This window comes from Brienomyrus brachyistius, chromosome 2 (genome assembly GCF_023856365.1).
Source record: "Brienomyrus brachyistius isolate T26 chromosome 2, BBRACH_0.4, whole genome shotgun sequence".
Lineage (NCBI taxonomy): Eukaryota > Metazoa > Chordata > Actinopteri > Osteoglossiformes > Mormyridae > Brienomyrus > Brienomyrus brachyistius.
The window spans coordinates 46,202,984-46,226,106 of NC_064534.1; the positions used below are offsets into that span (position 1 = coordinate 46,202,984).

Consider the following 23,123-nt stretch of genomic DNA (forward strand, 5'->3'; position numbering starts at 1 on the left):
GCAAACATTTATTCCTATTTTACAGATAAATGCTGTAATTGCCTCTCCTGGAGCCGACACCTTATCGTGGTGGAGGGGTTTGCGTGTTCCAATGATCCCAGAACCTAAGTTGCACGAGGCTTTATGCCCCTAGTAGGGTCGCCCAAGGCAAACAGATCCTGGGTGAGGAACAGGACGAAGTGCGATTCATCAGATCTCTTATGATGAATAAACACATAAATCCACGTTTTCCCTTGCCCGGACGCGGGTCACCGGGCCCCCCCCCCCCTGGAGCCAGGCCTGGGGATGGAGCTCGATGGTGGCCAAGCCTGCACACATGGGGCCTGGCCGGGCACAGCCCGAAGAAGGCACATGGCTCCCCCCTCCAATGGGCTCACCACCTGTAGGAGGGGCCAAAGGGGTCGGGTGCAGTGTGAGTTGGGCAGTGGCCGAAGGCAGGGACCTTGGCGGTCCGATCCTTGGCTGCAGAAGCTAGCTCTAGGGATATGGAATGTCACCTCTCCGGTAGGGAAGGAGCCTAAGCTGGTGCGCAAGATTATGAGGTTCCGACTATAGTCGGGCTCACCTCAACACACGGCTTGTTCTCTGGACCCAATCTCCTTGAGGGGGGTTGGACCCTCTTCCACTCTAGAGTTGCTCATGGAAAGAGGCACCGAGCAGAGTTGGGCATACTTATTGCCCCATGGCTGGGCGCCTGTACATTGGGGATTACCGTAGTGGACGAGAGGGTAGCCTCCCTTCGCCTTTGGGTTGGGGGACGGGTCCTGACTGTTGTTTGTGCTTATGCGTCAAACAGCAGTTCAGAATACCCACCTTTTTTGGAGTCCTTGGAAGGGGTGTTGGAGAGCGCTCCTCCCGGGGACTCTCTTGTTCTACTGGGGGACTTCAATGCTCACATGGGCAATGACAATGAGACCTGGAGGGGCATGATTAGGAGGAACACCCCCCCGATCTGAACCCGAGTAAGGTTTTGTTATTGCACTGCTGTGCTCGTCACGGATTGTCCATGATGAACACCATGTTCAAGCATAAGTGTGTCCATATGTGCACTTGGTAACAGGACACCCTAGGCCACAGTTCGATGATCGACTTTGTGGTCGTGTCATCGGACTTGCAGCCACATGTACTGGACACTCGGGTGAGGAGAGGGGCGGAACTGTCAACCGATCACCACCTAATGGTATGTTGGCTCCGCTGGTGGGGGAGGAAGCCGGTCAGACCTGGCAGACCCAAGTGTATAGTGCGGGTCTTCTGGGAACATCTGGCAGAAACCCCTGTCAGAAGAAGTGTCAACTGCTACCTCCGGCAGAACTTCTCCCATGTCCCGGGGGAGGCGGGGGACATTGAGTCGAAATGGGCAATGTACCACGCCTACATTGTGGAGGCGGCTGACCAGAGCTGTGGCCATAAGGTGGTCGGTGCCTGTCGCGGTGGCAATCCCCGAACGCGTTGGGGGTGCCGTCAAGCTGAAGAAGGAGTCTGTATAAAGTGAAGGGGTCACTTTTTGAATTTTAGGTACTTGTGATGTTTTGGTGTGAATGTGTCCGGTGCTCTGTTTGGGAGTAATGATGGCATAGGAATGGTAGCACATTACATTTGCATAGACTACATTTCCCATCATTCCCTGCTCAAAGAACAGTAAAACTCCACACATCAGTTTACTGCTCAGCTCATTTATTTATGGCAACATCTTTGAACAATGAGGTACCCACTGTTTCAGCTTCACCCACCTTCCATAGCAAATTTAGAACTGTACGCAAACATGCAGACACCAGTTTCCACACCGGTTGCTGCTTTCTCTGGTCCCTCGGCATACTGGTTACCTGCGGAAGCGCACGCTGCAGTGGGAAGGTTCCCTTATTGCCAATTGTGGAGAGAGGGAAGAGGATGGTTTGGCACAGGAGGGGGGGTGATTGATATTATGTATATTATTGTTTTGTTGTGCAATGTTTGATGTACTGTTTGAAAGGTCAGGGAATGTAGGTGGTTAATGGCCAGGTATTCTGTTCTGTTTGGGGGTAAAAGTATGTATTATAAGTTGTAAGCATATGATACTCAAATTCTGTTTCCCCCTGTATTTTTAGGCTGTCCCTATTAACCTATTAGGAGCCATTATATGAGGAAAGGGGGTTAGAGTAAGAGAGGCTTCTTTTTCTTTTTGCTATGTGGTCTGTACTGATTGATTGAATGCCAGTATTGGGGGTAACAGCTTGACGTGAGGCTGGAAAGGTATTTCAAATAAAGTTACTTCTTTTTGGCAAAGACGGATCTGTGCATTGTTTCTACCTGTCTGCACGCCTGGGTGTTTACATTCCCTTAATGAGGTGGGGGCCTGTCCAGCCTATCGGGGCAGAGGTCCTATTGGACCTTTTTGGCCTGTAGGACTCCGGAGGCAGCTGATGAGTACCAGTGGACCAAGCGGAAGGCAGCTTCGATGGTCACTGAGGTAAAAACTCAGGTATGGGAGGAGTTTGGCGAGGCCATGGAGAACGACTTCTGGACGGCTTCGAGGAGATTCCGGTCCACCATCCGGCGGCTCAGGGCGGGAAAGCGGTGCAGCATCAACACTGTTTATGGTGGGGATGGGGCCCTGCTGACCTAAGCTCGGGACGTTATGGGTTAGTGGAAGGAATACTTTGAAGACTCCCTCAATCCCACTGACACGCCTTCCCATGCGGAAGCAGAGTCTGGGGACTTGAGGGTGGACTCATCTATCTCTAGGGTGGAAGTCGCTGAGGTGTTTAAAAAGCTCCTCGGTGGCCGGGCCCCAAGGGTGGATAAGATCCACCTGGAGTTCAACAATGGGGACCGGAGGGTGTGTTCCAACTACAGGGGGATGACACTCCTCAGCCTCCCTGGGAAGGTCTATTCAGGGGTGCTGGAGAGGAGGGTCCGCCGGATTGTTGAACCTCGGATTCAGGAGGAGCAGTGTGGTTTGCCCTGGCTGTGGAACAGTGGACCAGCTCTATACTCTCTGCAGGGTCCTGGAGGGTGCGTGGGAGTTTGCCCAACCAGTCTACATGTGCTTTGTGAACTTGGAGAAGGCATTCGACCATGTCCCTCGGGGAGTCCTGTGGGGAGTGCTCCAGGAGTATGGGGTGCCGGGTGTGAAGTGGCTGGGATGAAAATCAGCACCTCAAAATCTGAGACCATGGTGCTCAATCGGAAAAGGGTGGAGTGCTCTCTCTGGGTCAGAGAGGAGGTCCTTCCCCAAGTGGAGGAGTTTAAGTATCTCAGGGTCTTGTTCACGAGTGAGGGAAGGATGGAGCAGGAGATTGACAGGCGGATCTGTGTGGTTTCAACAGCAATGCGGGCGCTGCATCGGTCAGTTATGGTGAAGAAAGAGCTGAGCCAAAAGGCAAAGCTCTCGATTTACCAGTTGATCTACGTTCCTACCCTCACCTATGGTCATGAGCTGTGGGTAGTGAATGAAACAACGAGGTCGCGAGTGCAAGCGGCCGAAATGAGTTTCCTCCGCAGGGTGGCTGGGCTCTCCCTTAGAGATAGGGTGAGGAGCTCAGTCATTCGGGAGGGACTCAGAGTAGAGCCGCTGCTCCTCCGCATCGAGAGGAGCCGGATGAGGTGGCTCGGGCATTTGCTTAGGATGCCTCCTGGACGTCTCCCTGGTATATATACCTGGTATTCATTATAGAAGCCTGTAGATGCTGTACTTATAACTTTACATTTTTGTGTCAGCATCTTTCAGAATCAGAGAACTTTATCATCCTGAGGGGAAATGCTTAAAATTGTAAATGTATTTGTCTATTTTGAAAAAAGTTATGGATTTCTGTAATAATGTTAATTTCAGAGGGCATCCTCAAGGCATCCAAAACATCAGAGAAAGAAGTGGAAGATGCCATGTGAAATCACCTTCGTTACGCTCCAGACAGAGCAGGAGGTGGCGGCAGACCCAAAATGCACTAACTTAGAAAAAAACACAAGTGTCTTTGTTACAGTATATGTTGAGTTAAATCTTAATTCTTGTTCATGTTGGCCGTTTAGGACATCTATTTTTTTTTTTTTTTGGAAGTGTTAGTGGTACTGCACTGTTTACATCATTTACTGTTTTATCTGTTGCAGTGTTTACAGTGTTTATATTAACTAATCATTTTATTTTTTTGTATAAAAGTTGAATCACAAATGCTTATTAAAAGAACATTAATCATTACTAATGAGTGATTTTTTTCGCCCCCTCCCTCACCTGACATGTTTATAGGGGTTAGAACATAGTCAAATTTGTATGCTCATACAGCAATGCTCTGATATTAAATATAGTCGCCACTTCGCGCTTCTACTTTCGCGGCTTCACTCTATCGCGGTTTTTTGTATATTCATTAAAAAGTTGATCGAGACAGTGAAAATGATACATCGCTACGCATCGGGAGCATCTTTGCGCTTCACAATTAAATATACAATAATAATATGATATTTGGAACGTCTATTATGTTTTATTTTCTCTTATTTTGTGTAATATACTGGGTAATACGAGTGTAATTGTCATGACCTGCCTGTACGATCCTCGTGTGCGCCACGCCCCTTTATTAACCACGTGTGCAGCCCTGATTGTTACCAGTTGTTTCCTATCAGTTTGGTTTCTCCGGTGTATTTACCGTTTTTCTCAGTTGCTTTGGTGCATTTCTCACAACAGAATTAAACTTTGCACAATAGTTAGTTCAACCTCCACAACATGTAGTCGTTTTGGCACAACCTTCTGGCGGTTTCATGTTCATTTCGTCCAAAGGCAAATGCCTTTGGACATGAAGCAGTTGAGTAAGTACAAATATCTAAAGAATGGTCACTTTTGACTTGCTATTCATCACTATCTCCTTGCTTTCATCATGAATGTCACAATTATTTATACTTGTACCGGCTGAATAGTCATTGTCCTTACAACTAATAGTCTTCATTTCATTGCATGGGTCATTGCACTCAAAATTGTTGAACATCTTGTCAAACAATTTGTACACCCATTTTGAAAACCCTATTTTTAAGGAGTTTCCATGGAAATCTCCATAAATTACTTTTCTCAGGTGAACCTTATCTCACACTAATGAAAATTGGTGTGTGTTACTCTTACTTGCAACCAATGAAAAGCCTCTTCTACCCAGTCACAGGTGAATCGCGTTACAGTATCCCCTACTCTACAAGTATATATATAATGTAAACCAACAGACAGGATTGGCATGAGGTGCATACTGAATCTACAAAACTGCAGAACATGGAACGTCAGCCTTGTGGAAGAGGGGTGAGGATCGGTGGAGGACGAGGACAAAACCGGGTAAGAAGAGGCCAACCAGATAGACACGTTCCTGACGAAATCAGGGCAACACTTGTGGATTATGTGATAAACCATGGCCGCACAATGGCCGAGGCTGGTCGAAGGGTGCAGCCAAATGTTGGGAGAACTACTGTCAGTTCTATTATTCAGACATTTCGTCAGGAAAACAGGTGAGCATACTGTAATGTAGTTATTCAGCACAAACTAATTTGCTCTGCACTTTCATAGTCATACAGGAGACTTGCATTAGGACATGACCTTATAGATCTTTACATATAGACGTACTGTAACTGAAGCGCAGACTTGGCCCAGGTGTGGCATAGTGTGCTGTGGTACAATACAGTAATGCTGTAAAGAAAGGAGTTTTGAATGATAGTCCTGTAACAATTACTGTAAGCATGTTTGCGCTTATTTATGTTTGTGTTTTTTCATCTGCATCTCAAAAAGGACTGCCAGACAACCTAGAAGAGGTCCACTTTTGACTCCGCAGCAAGAGGAAAGAATTTGTGCAATGGTGGCTGCAAACGACGCTTTGAGACTGAGAGAAATACAAAGAACTGTCGTAGAAGATGACACGGAAATATTCAGTCAATATCAATTTCCACCATAGACAGAGTCCTCAGACGGAATGAAATGTCCATGAAGCAATTGTACAAAGTACCATTTGAACGGAACAGTGATGGAGTGAAGGAGCTCCGTCAGCAGTCTGTGCAGGTAAAACATGTTTGCATATGTACCTCTGTTTACTGTAAAAGTTTAGGCCATGTACTGCACTTACATTTATGCATGTTACTGTAATCCTATTTACAATTCAAACTGTACAATCTGTTGTGCCAAATGCACCATTACAGACTTTTTATTCTCATCCTTTGTATAGCGTATCCTGGAATTGGAGGCCAGGGAACCCCTGCACACGTTTGTATATCTTGACGAAGCGGGATTCAATCTCGCAAAAAGCAGACGGCGTGGACGAAATCACATTGGAGAAAGAGCCACCATTGATGTCCCAGGCCAACGAGGAGGAAATATTACAATGTGTGCAGCAATCTCAGAAAATGGCATTCACACCCATATTCCTCGTATTGGTGCATACAATACACAACACCTGTTGGTTTTTCTGGATGCTCTTTATAGGGACCTAATCCCACAAAATGAAAGGGATGATCCTGGTGACAATCGGACAATGTATGTAGTGGTTTGGGATAATGTTGGCTTCCATCACTCTGCTGTAGTCAGGCAGTGGTTTGCAGCACACGACAGGATGCTTATGGAGTTTCTTCCTCCTTTACTCCATCTTATACTCCATTCCTAAATCCAATTGAGGAGTTTTTCTCTTCCTGGAGGTGGAAGGTATACGACAGGCATCCACAAACCCAAATGACCCTGCTAGCAGCTATGGATGCAGCTTGTGATGACATCACAGCAGAGTCCTGCAGAGGGTGGATTCGACACTCCAGAAGATACTTTCCCCGATGCATCGATAGAGCTGACATTCGCTGTGACGTTGATGCAAATATGTGGGCAGACAGACGGGAGCGTCTAGATATCAATGATTGATATGCAGCAGTGTCTGTTTTTCAGTTTTTTTTTGTTTCATAACTACTGCAGTAAGGTTTACTGTCTAAGTGAGTTTATGTTTGCTGTAAAATGTTTGATTTACTGTATTTCCCTAGTTGCACAATGCTGTGAACAGTTTTAATTAAATATTATCAAGAGTGCATATGAAGTGTCTTGATTTTCCTTTACAATTTATGGTTTTCAACATGCCATGCATGCTGTCCAGACTTGACATGTCATTGGGAAGCACCTACAAAGAAATCCGTCACAATGAGAACATGTTCAAACCATTTGATTTTGTGACCAAAGGTGCTGGTGTAATGTAATTGTGACAGCATTGACACTTTGATTGATATACGTACTTGCTTTTGATGAATATATTACCTGTTTTGATTAAGGGACTTGCTTTTGAAGCATTGGCTACTTATTTTGAGCAACTGACTTGCCTTTTTGATGAAGTGACTCACTTTTGCAAGTTATCCACCATGTTTTGCAGTTTGCACTAATTGTTTTGAGAAGAGCCTTAGTAGTGGTGCAGAGATCAATTCTGTTGTGAGAAATGCACCAAAGCAACTGAGAAAAAACTAAGTCCACGTCAGAGTCTGTAACCCCAGGTCCGTTATTGACGTTTTCATGCTACATGTTCCTGTATTTGGAGTGGTTCCAAATAAACCATTCGATCCTGATCCAATGATGTTAAAAAGTGTATTTAGAAGGTCGCAAACAGGTTTTCTATGCTCCAACTACGGAAATATTCGATTTATAAATAAAGAATCCTACTTCGCGGAAATTCACTTACCCGGGTTAGAGTCTGGAACTGATTAACCGCGATGAGCGAGGGTCGACTGTAGTTTAAATACACAGAAAACAGAGCTTGAACAAAATAAAATAAAAATAACGACGTTGAAGCAACATTGAACCAATATGGATAAATTATGTTGGAGCAATATAGAAGAAATGTCATTTCATCTTTCAAAACCAACACATTAATAACGTAACACACAATGCCTGCTGGGACTTTTCTTGTGAGACTTGATGCACAATTTAAGGCAGCTCCGTTCTCAACTTTTTCAGGATCTTGAACTGGGAGTGGAGGGGTACAAACAAGACCTATGAAGTCACAAAGCTGGTTGGATGTTTTTTAATAAAATGTTTTAGAATTATTTGTGAGTAATCGCGAAGATAGGAACTTTTAAAGCTACGTGTTGGTTAATGGGAATGCGCCCGCTTTATGCATGGTAGGGAAACATAGTCAAATCAACTACCCATCCTTCAGTCTTTTTCCGTTAAGTTTTGTTCCGGATCCTTTCTTCCACTCAGCAACCCCACGTCCTGCTTCCTGGTTCCTTGCTTTTTATGGTGTCCTGTCCGATGGACAGAAGGCAAGTACTGTCTGAGCTGCGATCATTGGGTTAGGGGTGTTTTGCATCTGCATTTTGTCTGACCTTTCAATACCAAAACTAATTTTACTGACGACCTTATCACTAGGGATGCAAATTCTGGTCATTTTAAAAGGAGGAAACTTTCCATAAACATAAAGCAATAAGTATACTAATAAAAAACAGAATTTTCATAAAAATTCAACATTGTATTGAACATGAGCATATTTGTTTTGCTCACATTATTGAAGACACTCAATGAGAGGCATGAGGCTTGATGACGAAAGTTAGTCTGAGTCTGGAATATCTGCTCAGTCAGAATCCATAGCCTCTGAGTCAAATGAGGCATTGAAAGGGTGGGGGGCAGTCTAAAAATGTTAGGTTCGGACATATTACTATCAGTCTATCCTCCTGGGCGGCTGCCTGTGTAGTTACGGGCAATATAGGCAGCCGCCCAGGACGGCATCTTGCTTGGGGCGGCCCGTGGTACCCGCACAAAAACAATGGAATGGTGACATTTGCACAATCGGCTTTCTATTGCAAATTCGCACGTCATATCAATGATATTACAGCGCCGGAGCATGCTGGGAATTTTGTAAATAGCCCCTGTGTCTGTTGTTGTTAACACGTGTTGTGTTACTGTGCCCTTGCCTGTGTTTTCTCCGATCCCCGTGAATTTGGTGGTTGTTTAATACCTGTGTTCTGTTAAGGGCTTAAATGGGCGTTGTTTTTCTCCTTACGTGAATCTCCTTGTATCTCGGTGCCACCGTGATACCTCGGTCTGCCAGACGATAAGATATCATGTGGAGTGGGCTCCCTGGTTGTAGTCTAAAAGCTAGTCCAGTTACAACTCGTAAGTATGAGACGGAGCTGGTCTAACATCAGATCGGCCCACTAGAAGCCTGAAGTAGGGCAAGCGGGGGAATCTGTCCAATAGCGCAACTCTGACTTAAACCTATAAACCATAATTCATTCATAATGTTGTGAATATATAGTTTCACAGATACATTGTTGCATTTAGGACAATTCCAATGGCCCGTGAGTAACTGGAGGCCTAGAAAATTAGCAATATAACTAACTGGATTGGTCAGGACTGGGGGGCCCAATATGATATGCCTTCATGGGGCTGAGAATCTCTAGCAACACACCTGAAGCCAAGGTGATCAGGCTTAGTTTTGACTCTTGGTTGACAGTGTTGGGGGGATGGGTAATGTATTGATACTCGAGTTTCAAATCAACATAAATGGATAAGAAAAGGTTGGACCCACCAGGTGCCCAGAGACAGAAAAAGAACAGAAGAAACATGCAAAAGATAAAGGTATGCAGCCATTTCATGTCTTTAGGAGTATAATATTATGCATGTAATGAAATAGGCTACGACTAACACTAGTATGTTTGTTAGCCAGTTGTTATGTATGTGTATTTTACCAGGCATGCAGGGGGGCCTTCTGAAGTGACCCCCCCCCAATCTGCCAGGGTCTCCATGCCCCTCTAATGGTTGGATAAGAAATATCAATATTCTGAGAATTTCAACTTCTTTTAGCCACTGGCCAAAAAGTTCTGCAGCATTTCTTCATATATCGGACTTCCTTTTTCTCATAACATGCAACATGAACACTGTGTTTTTTTTTTTCCAGAAAAGCATGGATACATTCTCAGCACGCATTAATCAGGTTGGGGTGGTGCGGTGCTTAGCACTGCTGCCTGACACTTCTGAAGACTAGGGTTCAGTCTCCATTTGGGCTCTACGTGTGCGGAGGTTGCATGTTCTTCCAGTGTCATTGTGGGGTTTCCTCCGGGTCCTCCAGCTTCCCACCACAGTCCAAAAACATGCCGAAGGTAACCCAGAGTTGCCAGATTGCCTGTAAGTGTGAATGGTCTTGGTGCCCCATTTTGGATTGTTCCCTGCCTTGTACCCACAGCTTCCAGGATAGGCTCAGGACCCCTGCAACTCTGCACAGGACAAGTGGGTACAGAAAATGGACAGATTAATCAGGTTTTGTATAACCTAAAAACTTAGTATTAAGATTCACAACGGATGGGCCACCACTTACCTTTATGGAGTATTTTTCCGACAAAACCCTTAAAAAAAGAGGGATGAGAAGGGAGTTAATGAAGCACAAAGCCACCCCCCCCTCCCGGTTAAGAGCAGCTGGGTGATTTCTGTCACACAAACAGTGCCATTTCATCCCTCTATCCATCTTGGACATATCTGGACTGGAGACCAGCCCACTGGAAAGATCAGCTACTTCATTTACAAACTAATATGAAATTGTGTTGAAGGGCTGCCAGGTTAGTCTACCTCGCCTGCTAGGCCAGTGTCCTGTGAGCCCCGCCCATTTTCTGTTATTGAACCACTTCATCCGAGATACGTGACTAATAGGGAACCCGACTAAGGCAGAGTGCAAGCTGGACATCATCCCTGCCATGTTTTTTTCTTTATTTATTGTAATGTGAGTTTAGTTCATACCAAGAGAGGAAGGGTGATATACCGCACTAAGTATTTTTTAGTTGTGTGCGTTCAAATAACTGACCAAACATCAAGTACAGAGCCTTGTTAACTGTCTTTTATTAAACGTTCCAGAGAACAACATCTATGCACTCTTATTGGATGCACCACAGCAGCCACACCGTTCTACACAGCCAATAGTAGTAGGCTAGTTCCAGATACCTTCAAAACAGAGATATATTTAAGATTTCACAGCAGAAATCTGCAAAGCTAACTGAAGTGCAAATTTCCAAAGCTCACTCAGTAAATTTGTGTTGTTTTTGAGATGAGACCCCCAATGACCTAAAGTCTGGCTTCCTCATCATATGTTAGATTATGGGGAACTGAAACTAACTCTCTCCCCATGTAATCCGACATCGCTGGGTCTGAAGAGGAGCAATTTTGGTGCAGCATCCCTGGGAACAGTGCTAAAGCATCACCATGACCTAACCCAAACAATATTCCTCATCACACACATTCTCTTCACAAATTATGCTGTACTGTGCAAAAGTGTTAGGCATTTATTGAATCTACATTCATCTATCTTTTGTACCTGCTTTAGGGTTGTGGGGTCTGGAGCTTGTTCTGGAGGTTGGGTACAAAGCAGGGAACAGCCCAGGATGGGGTGCCAACCCATTGCAAGATTCATTCATTTCTATGGGTGAAACCCCATCCATCCATCCATCATCTTCCGTTTAAACCGAGGTCGGGTCGCGGGGGCAGCAGTCTCAACAGGGAGACCCACACTTCCCTCTTCCCGACCACTTCATCCAGCTCCTCTGGGGGGATCCCGAGGCATTCCCAGGCCGGCCGAGAGACATAGTCCTGGGTCTTTTCCCGGGGTCTCCTCCCAGTGGGACTTGCCCGGAACACCTCACCAGGGAGGCGTCCAGGAGGCATCCTGATCAGATGCCCGAGCCACCTCATCTGGCTCCTCTCAATGCGGAGGAGCAGCGGCTCTACTCTGAGTCCCTCCTGAATGACTGAGCTCCTCACCCTATCTCGAAGGGAGAGCCCAGCCACCATGCAGAGGAAACTCATTTCGGCTGCTTGCACCCGCAATCTCGTTCTTTCGGTCACTACGCATAGCTCATGACCATAGGTGAGGGTAGGAACGTAGATCGACTGGTAAATCGAGAGCTTCACATTTTGGCTCAGCTCTCTCTTCACCATGACAGACCGATGCAGCACCTGCATCACTGCTGACGCCGCACTGATCCGTCTGTCAGCGGATCCTACCCTTTTTCGGCTGAGAACCATGGTCTCGGATTTGGAGGTGCTGATTTTCATCCCAGCCACTTCACACTCGGCTGCAAACTTTCCCAGTGAGAGTTGAAGGTCATGGTCTGATGAAGCCAACAGAACCACATCATCTGCAAAAAGCAGAGACCTAATCCTGAGGTCACCAAACCGGATGCCCTCAACGCCCTGGCTGCGCCTAGAAATTCTGTCCATAAAAACTATGAACAGAATCGATGACAAAGGGCAGCCCTGACGGAGTCCAACCCTCACGGGAAATGAGTCAGACTTATTGCTGCCCATGTGGACCAGGCTCTGGCACCAGTCATACAGAGACCGAACCGCCCTTAAAAGGAAGCCCGGTACCCCATACTCCCAGAGTACCCCCCACAGGACTCCCCGAGGGACACGGTCGAATGCCTTCTCCAAGTCCACAAAACACATGTAGACTGGTCAGGCAAACTCCAATGAACCCTCCAAAACCCTGCTGAGAGCATAGAGCTGATCCACTGTTCCACGGCCAGGGCGAAAACCACACTGCTCCTCCTGAATCCGAGGTTCGACAATCCGGCGGACCCTTCTCTCCAGGACCCCTGAATAGACCTTACCAGGGAGGCTGAGGAGTGTGATCCCCCTATAGTTGGAGCACACCCTCCGGTCCCCTTTTTTAAAGAGGGGGACCACCACCCCGGTCTGCCAGTCCAGAGGCACTGCCCCCGATGTCCATGCGATGCTGCAGATGCGTGTCAACTAGGACAGCCCCATAACATCCAGAGTCTTGAGGAACTCCGGGCGAATCTCATCCAACCCCAGGGCCCAGCCACCGAGGAGCTTTTTAACCACCTCAGCGACCAACACCCCAGAGATAGGTGAGTCCACCCCCAAGTCCCCACCCTCTGCTTCCACATTGGAAGGCGTGTCAGTGGGATTGAGGAGGTCTTCGAAGTATTCCTTCCACCAACCCAAAAGGTCCCGAGTTGAGGTCAGCAGCGCACCTTCCCCACCATAAACAGTGTTGATGTTGCACCTCTTTCCCGCCCTGAGCCACTGGATGGTGGACCAGAATCTCTTTGAAGCCGTCCAGAAGTCGTTTTCCATGGCCTCGCCAAACTCCTCCCACACCCAAGTTTTTGCCTCAGCAACCGCCAAAGCCGCATCCCGCTTGGCCTGCCGGTAGCTGTCAGCTGCGTCTGGAGTCCTACAGGCTAAAAAGGCTTGATAGGACTCCTTCTTCAGCTTGACGGCATCCCTCACCACCGGTGTCCACCAGCGGGTTCAGGGATTGCCGCCGCGACAGGCACCGACCACCTTACAGCCGCAGCTCCGGTCAGCCGCCTCCACAATAGAGGTGTGGAACATGGCCCATTCATGGACTCAATGTCCCCCGCCTCCCTCGGGATATGGGAGAAGTTTGCCGGAAGTATGAGTTAAAACTCCTCGTAACAGGGGATTCCACCAGACAATCCCAGCAGGCCCTCACTATACGCTTGGGCCTGCCAGGCCTGGCCGGCTTCCTCCCCCACCAGCGGAGCCAACCCACCACCAGGTAGTGATCAGTTGATAGCTCAGCCACTCTCTTCACTCGAGTGTCCAAGACATGTGGCCGCAATTCCGACGACACGACTACAAAGTCGATCATCGAACTGCGGCCTAGGGTGTCCTGGTGCCAACTGCACATATGGACACCCTTATATTTGAAAATGGTGTTCATTATGGACAATCCGTGACGAGCACAGAAGTCCAATAACAAAGCACCACTCGGGTTCAGATCGGGGGGGCCGTTCCTCCCAATCACGCCCCTCAGGTTTCACTGTCATTGCCCATGTGAGCATTGAAGTTTCCCAGCAAAACAAGAGTCCCCAGGAGGTGCGCTCTCCAACACCCCTTCCAAGGACTTCAAAAAGGGTGGGTATTCTGTACTGCCAGTTGGCGCATAAGCGCAAACAACAGTCAGGACCCATCCCCCCACCCAAAGGCGAAGGGAGGCTACCCTCTCGTCCACTGCGGTAAACCCCAAGGTACAGGCATGCAGCCATGGGGCAATAAGTATGCCCACCCCCGCTTGGCGCCTTTCCCCGCGGGCAACTCCAGATTGGAAAAGGGTCCAACCCCCCTCAAGGAGACTGGTTCCAGAGCCCAAGCTGTGCGTCGAGGTGAGTCCGACTCTATCTAGCCGGAACTTCACAAGCTCGCGCACCAGCTCAGGCTCCTTCCCCATCAGAGAGTTGACATTCCATGTCCTTAGAGCTAGCTTCTGCAGCCGAGGATTGGACTGCCAAAGTCCCTGCCTTTGGCCACCCCCCAACTCACATCGCACCCAACCCCTATGGCCCCTCCTGTGCCCGACCAGGCCCCATGGGTGTAGGCCTGGCCACCAGGCCCTCGCCATCGAGCCCCACCCCCAGGCCTGGCTCCAGGGGGGGGGGGCGGTGATCCGCGTCCGGGCAAGGGAAACCGTGAATCCAAAATCTTTCTCTTCATTGGGGGTCTTCTGAGCCGCACTTAGTCTGGTTCTTCACCCAGGACCTGTTTGCCTTGGGTGACCCTACATTGCATTATCGTTAAACAGATTCATCGCTTGCACTGCTACGCCCTTATTTGGGTGGTGCTTTTCTACTAAATTTTGACTATATGAGTGAGGCACGCCAGCTGAGACCAAGCATGGGAAACAATCACCCACAATCCCGCAGTGAGAAAGAGAAAAGAACCATCAGCTCAGTTGTGATTACGTGATGCTGGGCAGACAAACCGTATACGTAATACTTGTATTGCAAGACCTTGCTCGTTTATCAAGTTAAAATTTATTAAAACATTTTTGCTCATCTTGAAAAACACTCGCAAACCAAGTTACTCATTATCTGAGGTTTGACTGTATAAGAATTTCGTCAGTTGCCCAGTGGTGGTGCAGAGTTGGTGCCACTGCCTGTTTGAGTCTGTGCCCTAGCTCTCCCTGTCTAGTTGTAGGGTACACTGGAGGAAAACATGCTAAAGTGTGAATAAAGAGTCACAGTCACAAGTTACTCGACTGGTTGGTTGAAATAAAATCATTGTCTGGATTTTTACTTTCTGGACCTGACCTATCCACTTCTGCTACTACAAACCAGTTTTACACCAGTATAACCATAAACAGACAGTAGGCCCATGACACATTCATGCATATAACATAGCATAAACATCCCCTGCTTCAACATCTTAGGAACTGTCTTCCTCTGTAAGAGATAAGATAACTGATATCTGACTCAGTCTCATGTACCTGCTCTCTTTAGTGTGATAATTAGATTCTGATACGGATTTTGTTACGTTCTGCAGTCCAGGTTGCAATTCTGTTCTCGTCTCAGATTCCGTGTGTTTACGCCCTGTTTCCAGGGAAACGTAGAAGACATCCAGCAACAGGCAGCGTTAGACTTTCCTTCTTCTCACATTCCATGCATCTCAGATTCTCTCCTGTAATTGTCTACGAATTTTAGGTGACTTCAGGTTTATGTACACTCTGGATGCAATCTCATTACAGATCACAGACACACGATGGGCAGTTTAGAGACATCAGTTAGTCTAATTGCATGTCTATGGGCTACAATTGAAATTCAAGCAGAGAATGTACAAACTTCAGGAACGCTGTGGGAGGAATTCAGGACCCTAATAGGTGTGAGGTGACAGTGCTACCCACAGAGATATTTTCCATTCATCCAACCATCTCTCCATCTTCTGTACCTGCTTGTCCTATGCAAGGTTGCAGGGGTTTGGAGCTGGCGAAGTCAAAAATGTTAGATGAACATAAATATACTGTAGACACTGAAGGGTAGGAGGAGTTTCCCATTTAATGGGTCTGTTCGAACTGGGATTCCCCTCATACAAAGGAGAAGAGCCCAGACTTACAAATCAATACAGTTTTTATACCTTTTCTGCAAATGACGTCCCTGCACAAGATCACCAGATGTTCCTTGTTGGTTTGTCTCCAGCCTGCAGTCTTCCAAGGCCCCTATTCTCCCTTATCTTGTACAAAGACTTCTTCTGCTCTCATTATTTCTGACAATCAACAACATTCTTCTTATAGAATATGATATTATACAATGCATTTAGGACTATATGGATTACATGTTCTTACATAACACTGATTCAGTTCTGTAATGCAGTAATGCATGAGTTAATCTTACATTGATTGTTTTGTTTTACACAGACTAGTGGCTGTGTTCTTCTCCCAGCCGGGAGAGTAACCCAGGGTCATAGTAGTGCACCAGGATACGTTGTTCTCTTATCTTCAGCCCTTGAAACAATGGTGGCACATATCTGCAGTACACAGTTACATTCACGGTGGACAAGGCCTAAGGCACTGACAGCAATCCTAGAAACCTTCAGGGGTACCAGACTTCTTCATGCTTCACATCCACAGAGCATATCCTGGAAGCTACAGGCGCTTGACAGGGAAAAACGCAGCAGGGTGACAGAACCATAATGCTTTCCCGAATATGCCCAGATTTGTTCTGGTGATATTATGATCCTACAAGCTTCCCGTCTGTATAGTTAACTAATTTAGATTATTGATGGATTGACCAAAATTGATCAGAATTTTGCCAAAACAGCAACAACTCTTTGTGTTGCCACAACTGCAAAGAATGATGAACATAACTGTCCACTTTCAAAAACAGTACAAAATAATGAGACTCAAAAAGTAACATATATAGTTAAGTAGGCCTAGGCATAATTGACAGACATTTACATATTTAACAAACGTTTAGATATTCACTGACTGATGATCTCAAGGCTATATTTGGTCTATATTTAATTCATTATAAATTTGATATGGTTAGGACACGTTGAACTTGTAATGAGTCAGCAGTTTTTACAAAAACAAGGAGTTGCACGTTTGGTATAATAAAGTATAAAGACTAAAAGCTAACAAAGGACTTTCTTGAAATCGAAAATCTACGCTACTTTCAGTTATTATCAACGTTTATTATATAATCATAAGAATGGATAAATAATACAGAGAAGTATTTATTTAAAAATTCTGTAAATACAATTTTGAAATACGAAAGTGCACTAGGGGGCGCAACAAATCCGGAAAAGGAAACAGCCATTCATTTTAGCAGCGGCTGTTTCCTCTCATATGTCTCGCTCTGTGCATTAATGGACAATAAAAAGAAATAAAAATGGGTAAGTCTTTTACCATATCATATTTTATCTTTGCCTTTTGCTGTGTTTCGAAACGTTTGTTTGTTGGATTTCTGGTGAGGCGCCGTCGTCTCCATTTGCGTTTTATTTCAAGTAAATGGATGATCATGCAAATCACCACGCTGTCGCTATTGTTATTTGTACAGTATTCCTGGAAGCAACGCTGAAAGGTAATAAAAGTAATATATTGTCTAGCTGGCAGAAGGCTTATTTTATCGCCCAGTGCACCCAGTAATTGGTCACTCCGTTAAAGAAGTGATTAATGGATTAATGGATGGTATATGTATATTTATATACAATGTTCGGTTTCGCGTCTTTATAAGCGAGTTTAAGTTGTGTGGATGTTCTTGAACCCAGCATAGTGATACAAGCAAGAGGCGTCACTCTGTGTACACAGGGCAAAAGAACCAGATTAACGGCAAGATATGTAAACGTGTGAAGGTTATTCTGAACAGAAAGTGCCCTTTCGAGTTGCGTTGTGCCGATCGCTTCATGATTACTTATTTAAAGGACTCGGGCGCTTTTGTCCTTTAAACCCAAGTTACTTTTTCATAGAAACGTGTCCTGAGGGTAAATCGACTTTTATTTTTTTTAAAAACACCGCTTCCTTTATCGCAGCAGCTGTTAACAAGTATGCCACAGCCGAAAATCAAGCTGGTGGTGACTGGAGATGATTTTGGATACTGTCCCAGGCGGAACCGGGGGATAGTGGACTGCTTCCTGGCTGGGGCTATTTCCAACGTGTCGCTGTTGGTCAACTCCAGCTCAGCTAAAGATGCGGCGGAGTTGGCGATCAGGTATGAGTCCACATTTCCATACGGCCATGCTTTATTTTCTCAGTAATACTGTGGTTATTTGCTTCCTTGTCGACGTTCACATTTAGCACTTCTTGAGAAGAAGGCTGTACTACCGTACTTCTGATATGGAGTAAACCATATCAGAGTAAGGCAATGAGTAAGCTACTAAACCGTATTTTGATGGTCCCTTAAGCATTTCATTGAGCACCTAATGGAAATGCATACTTTAGTTTCTTCTACCACAAAACAGTTTGATTATAATGGAATTAATCGATCTGCTATTCAAGTCCTTATTTATTTGAAATAGCCGTGCTTTAACCGAAATATGAAAGTATATAGAATGGCTGAGAGATGTATGGTAACCACTGCCCTAAATCAGTATACAGCTACACTGGGCAGTGGTGTCTTAATGGTTAGGGGCACGCACTTATAATTGAACATCTGCAGGTTCGAATCCCTGACCAGCGAGGCACCACTTTGGTACCCTGAGTAAGGTACCGCCCCCAAGTACTGTTCCCAGAGAGCTGAATTAGCTGCCCCGTGCTATGTCACATTGGCACACATGGGTTAAATACAGAGAAAACATTTCGTTGTTGTGCAATGTGTGCTGTGGTGTGTCAACAATGACAATTAATCACTAAATTCAATGTACATGTGAGGGCTTTATATTTGTAAATTATTTGTAAAACACAGTCGTTTAAATAGCACCTTTTAAAAAAAATATGCAAGACAACTAAATGGTATCGATAAATTGCCTATTTGTGTTTTTGTCAAGGCTTTGTGTAGCTATTGCATGGAGTTTGTTCTGATGAATGATACCTGTGATCTGGCTCTCTAAGACACTGCATTCCCATTGGCCTTCACGCCAACCTGTCCGAGGGCGTCCCCGTTTGCCAGAAGCTCAGGCGGGACTCCACACTTGTCAATGATGATGGGTTGTTCCATGGTAAGATGGGTTTCCGGAAAGTTCTACAGAATGGCCACCTAAGCATGGCTGAGGTAAGCCTGTGCAGGTCACAGTCGTCCACCAGCTGGCGTCTTCATTTAACATTTGAAAAATTTAACTTGAACCTCTCTAAGCCATAACCTGCAGAGATGTATGGATCACTTGTACAGGTCATATTCTGGTATCCAGGGCTATTAGGAACAGGGTATACATGCTTTTAAAAGGGTAAGGGTGTAAAGTTGCACATTTCATGCCAGGGCTTTTAAAAGACTGAGACACAGTGGTGTGAATGCAAGCACCGACAAATCCAAAATAGGCTTTCAGTAAACAGCAATAAGTTGAATGCTTCTGCTAGAAGTACTTGAGAAATGTTACTTATCATTAGGGCTGGGAAATATTCAGTTACATCGTTTAATCAAAATTTGTGTTTTTTTTGCAGTGTGTAAAATGTCAGTATTCATGTTAAAACTGTAATACATGCTACAGTCTAACAGTTACTGCCAAGAAGTTTTAATAAATGTTAATATCGCCCCATTTCTGCTGCACACGTGTACTGCGCACACGAGAAAACAACAACACTGAAATTTTAACAAAAGGTACTAATGTCATTCACTCACAGAATCAGTTTGGATTTGAGAGTTTTAACGCAGAGTGAACAAATGTAAAGCTTAATGTTAAAGAAACCAAAGGCAAACAGGCGATTCTAGGCCCTGCTAGAGGGAGATTTAACCATCCCATTTTTTTCTCAATCTCACTTGAAAAGTAATTATTCTGAATTCATTATTTTCATACATATCTCATACAAATTTTATAGCTAGGACCCCCCCCCCCCCCCCCCCCCCATAGGAGACCCTTGGCTTAACGTGGCCAGATTGACAAATCAGAAAAATTTACTACAGCACATGCAGTAGAAGCACCCAGTTCATTAGAGGCAATACTGCAGAAGTACTGATTGGACTGGAATTCTGTGATATGGAGATGTATGCTGTACACTGTACATTCATACCTCATTGTGCTGTATTTTGGATTGTTCTTCAGGTGGAGTTGGAACTCCAGGCTCAAGTGAAGTTGTTCTGTGATTTGTTGGGGCATCTGCCCTCCCACATGGACGGCCACCAGCATGTCCATGTGCTGCCAGGTAGGGCAACGGCCTGTACTGCTAAAGGCTGCTCAGGGAAGGTTAGGGCATGGCCACTAGCTGGGACCACCTAGTCTGTGGCTATGTGTATTACCATGTTGTATTAGGAATACATACCTGATCGGTGTCTCCTTGTGCTTGACAGAGGTGAGGGATGTGTTTGCCAGGGTGCTGTCGGAATACGGCATTCCCTTCACGCGTGTCCCGGTGGAGCCCGGCCTCCAGTCCTGCTCCTGGCTCCCGCTGCCCCTGCATGAGTTCTACACGCAGGTGGAGAAGGACGCATGGGACTCGTCCACAGTTTTCCGTGCACATGGGATCAGGTAAACATGCTGTGCCTGTGAGCTGCAGTAAAAGTGCAGCAAGGTCGCCACAATTAATCCGAAGATGGGATCTTTTGTTGTACCTTTTTAAAATGGGAAATTCAGGTGCTTATCTTTAAAAGATTTGTCCTTTTGGGGGAATTAAACAATTAAGCAATGTCACTAATTTACTACATCTGTAAATATACCACACTGACATAGTAATTGCATCAATCTACTTTATTTGTCATGCTGATAGAGAAGCAGGTAGGTTTCCATACCTTTGCTATGTCCATTGCAGGTGGCCTGATGTCTACTTGGGCTTGACCACAATGGGGGAGAACATGTCTGTCAGCAGCATCAAGAGGGCCATTGGAAAGGCGCTGGCAGCCTCGCAGCCCGAGAGCCCCCTTGCCGTACCCCAGTGTGACACAGTGCAAGGGCCACAGGGCCCTGTCACAGTGGAGCTGATGGTGCATCCCGGCTACCCCAGTGACCCCCAGCAAGGGGGTTGCGGCCAGGGCCCAGACAGCTTCTCACAGTCTGCAGAGAGGCAGCACGAGCTGGAGACCCTGATGGACCCCCAGCTGTTTGCATTCTACAAGCAGGAGCAAATCCAGCTGTGTGCATTTAAGGACCTCTAGACCAGTTCTCTTCCAGGGCCAACTGCAAAATAAGCCTTAAATGTTTCTTCTCAGATGGGATCTGTCTTTCTCTACCCATAAGAAAGCATTTGACACTATGGTTATGAAGATGCTTTAAACTTTAAACCCCAGATTTCTACATTTATAGGTTATATAAAATTAAGTAGGGTTAAAATGGAGAAATACAGTTGTTATGAAATATTTATAAGAATTAACTGTATTTTTGAGTATATAGTGTATATATAATAACTTAGGAAATGTAAATGCTTCAGTTTTAAAGAGACTATTTTTAATGTATTTATGAAGTGCTGAAGTTTAAATTCCACAATCACAACTGGCAACTGAACTTTATAAAATAGATTAATTGATGAGCATGCTATATTTGCTATCACTGCTAATGCTCAAATGGAGAAAGTGAACTTTAACTGAACTGATAAATGGAAGAGATAAGAGATTCTGATAATCATCTGTTAATGACTTGCATTAAAATACTGTCAGATTGAACATTTGCTCTCTGGCAGTCCTGTAGTCTGCCTCATCTCAAAAAGGAATATGGTTAAGTTTGGGGTTCCTGTACTAGCCCAAGCAGTTTACTCAAGTTATGTTAGTGGATAGTGTAGTAATAGTTTAGGTTAACACCATTTACATATGGTGCAGACACCACCCTCATTCTATTTATTTAAAAGCATCAATTTCCTGGATTGACCAAGGGTCCAAATGAGGAACTGTCATCATTAAACATGGACAATTAAAATGTACATCAATGTCTGCTTCTCCATACACGCCCCAGTCCCTAGAGATGTACAACGCAGAAGACTCCAGGTTAATTATAAGTCAGACTTTAATAAGGTTTTAATGTTTAAGATTCAGATGTTAAGTTTGGGTTGGAATTTCTGTTACTGGCAGTTGATGGATGCTGCCCCCAAGTGGTAGGTTTGCGCCACACACATTTTCAAGAAACTCAGTCACTGGGGTCCACCTGTCCACAGGAGACACCAAATCCTCTCTGTATACAGCAGCCCTAACTCAATCCTTGGCATGTTAACTGCTTTTTGATTACTTTTATTTGGAACATCTTATTTTTTTAAGACATTATAACGCACAAAAGCACTTCACACTGGGAGGAAAGTTGGTTTGGTTTCCCTGAAATCCCTATCTCTGCGTGATCCAAATATGCCAATTGATTCATTTATTCAGAATGAAAACAGAATGTCAGGTTTATACAGTTTTTGAAAATGTTAAGAAGCAAAACGAGACAGCGTGCGGGCAATAGGAAAGAAAAAGGTGCATATCTGATTTTGGGTAAATGAATATAATGAATAAACAGAAAGAGTGATGCCTCTGGAGTGCAGAACCATGAAATGTACAAACGCTTCTAGATTCCCACCTTTTTGCTTATGAACTGCAAACCTAATGACACAGACATAGGTATTATGGGTATTATCCACAGAAAATGCATGATGCACACAGAAAGTGATTAATCCCTCCTCTCGAGTACTATGGATGGTGTCCGGCATGCGCTGCCCCAAATCTTATCCATACATCCTTCAATGCATGATGCTTTGAATTCAGCTCATTATTTGACTACTTATCCTTCCCTCTGCCGTTCACGCCCACGTCCGCTTGCGCTTCATCGGGGGATTCTTGTACGGGCTGGAAGAGTACCATGCCAGCCTGCATCAGCTGAGATAAAGGCTATTCTTACAGGCCAAAAACATGACCACTGGTAAATAGTTAGCCTGCTTCATTATCAAAAAATGGGCCATGCTACATGGTTATTATACTCAAGTTTCTCAGAATTCCACCCTGAACAGCATCTCCTAGGTTATGTATTGGTTTTTATATGATATACATCTATATGCTGAAGCTATGCCGAGTTCAACACTACACCCTCTTGCGGTGACTGACTGGACATTTCCTCTTGTATATAGCTGTACAGACATGCTGCTATACAAGACAAGCAAATACAAACCAGAAAGGGACTCTTTTCAGTTTAATAAAAAGCAGGATTTAAGGGTTTGCATAAAAAAAAAATAAAGACTTACGGGGATCAATTAATGAGAGATCGCTCTGTGCATCAGGACTTAAATGTTCAGTTAACAGTACATGCAATCCAATTCAATATATTACTGTGATATCCGCAAAATAAATAAAACTGGTCACCATTAAATATACAACCGCAA

General features: G+C 45.2%; 1 protein-coding gene across 2 annotated transcripts; it reads left to right on the forward strand.

The window, feature by feature from the left end:
- The first annotated feature begins 16,972 nt into the window (after positions 1–16,972).
- ydjc (YdjC chitooligosaccharide deacetylase homolog) lies at positions 16,973–21,698 on the forward strand. 2 transcript variants are annotated; one of them, XM_048996843.1, is made up of 6 exons: positions 16,973–17,095; positions 17,732–17,910; positions 18,750–18,909; positions 19,895–19,994; positions 20,140–20,317; positions 20,598–21,698. In XM_048996843.1, the coding sequence occupies exons 2-6, from the start codon at positions 17,747–17,749 to the stop codon at positions 20,938–20,940; spliced, it is 945 nt and encodes a 314-aa protein (XP_048852800.1). In that variant the 5' UTR covers positions 16,973–17,095; positions 17,732–17,746; the 3' UTR covers positions 20,941–21,698. The 2 variants fall into 2 exon arrangements, with proteins under 2 accessions (XP_048852800.1, XP_048852803.1); XM_048996846.1 differs by having other exon boundaries at positions 16,990–17,095; positions 17,735–17,910.
- The last annotated feature ends 1,425 nt before the right edge of the window (positions 21,699–23,123 follow it).

Excerpts from the sequence above, each read along its gene's own strand:
- ydjc (XM_048996843.1), top strand. The coding sequence starts at position 17,747 with ATGCCACAGCCGAAAATCAAGCTGGTGGTGACTGGAGATGATTTTGGA. Across the intron at positions 17,911-18,749 it reads GCGGCGGAGTTGGCGATCAG|ACACTGCATTCCCATTGGCC; the intron begins GTATGAGTCCAC and ends TGGCTCTCTAAG. Across the intron at positions 19,995-20,139 it reads GCATGTCCATGTGCTGCCAG|AGGTGAGGGATGTGTTTGCC; the intron begins GTAGGGCAACGG and ends TGTGCTTGACAG.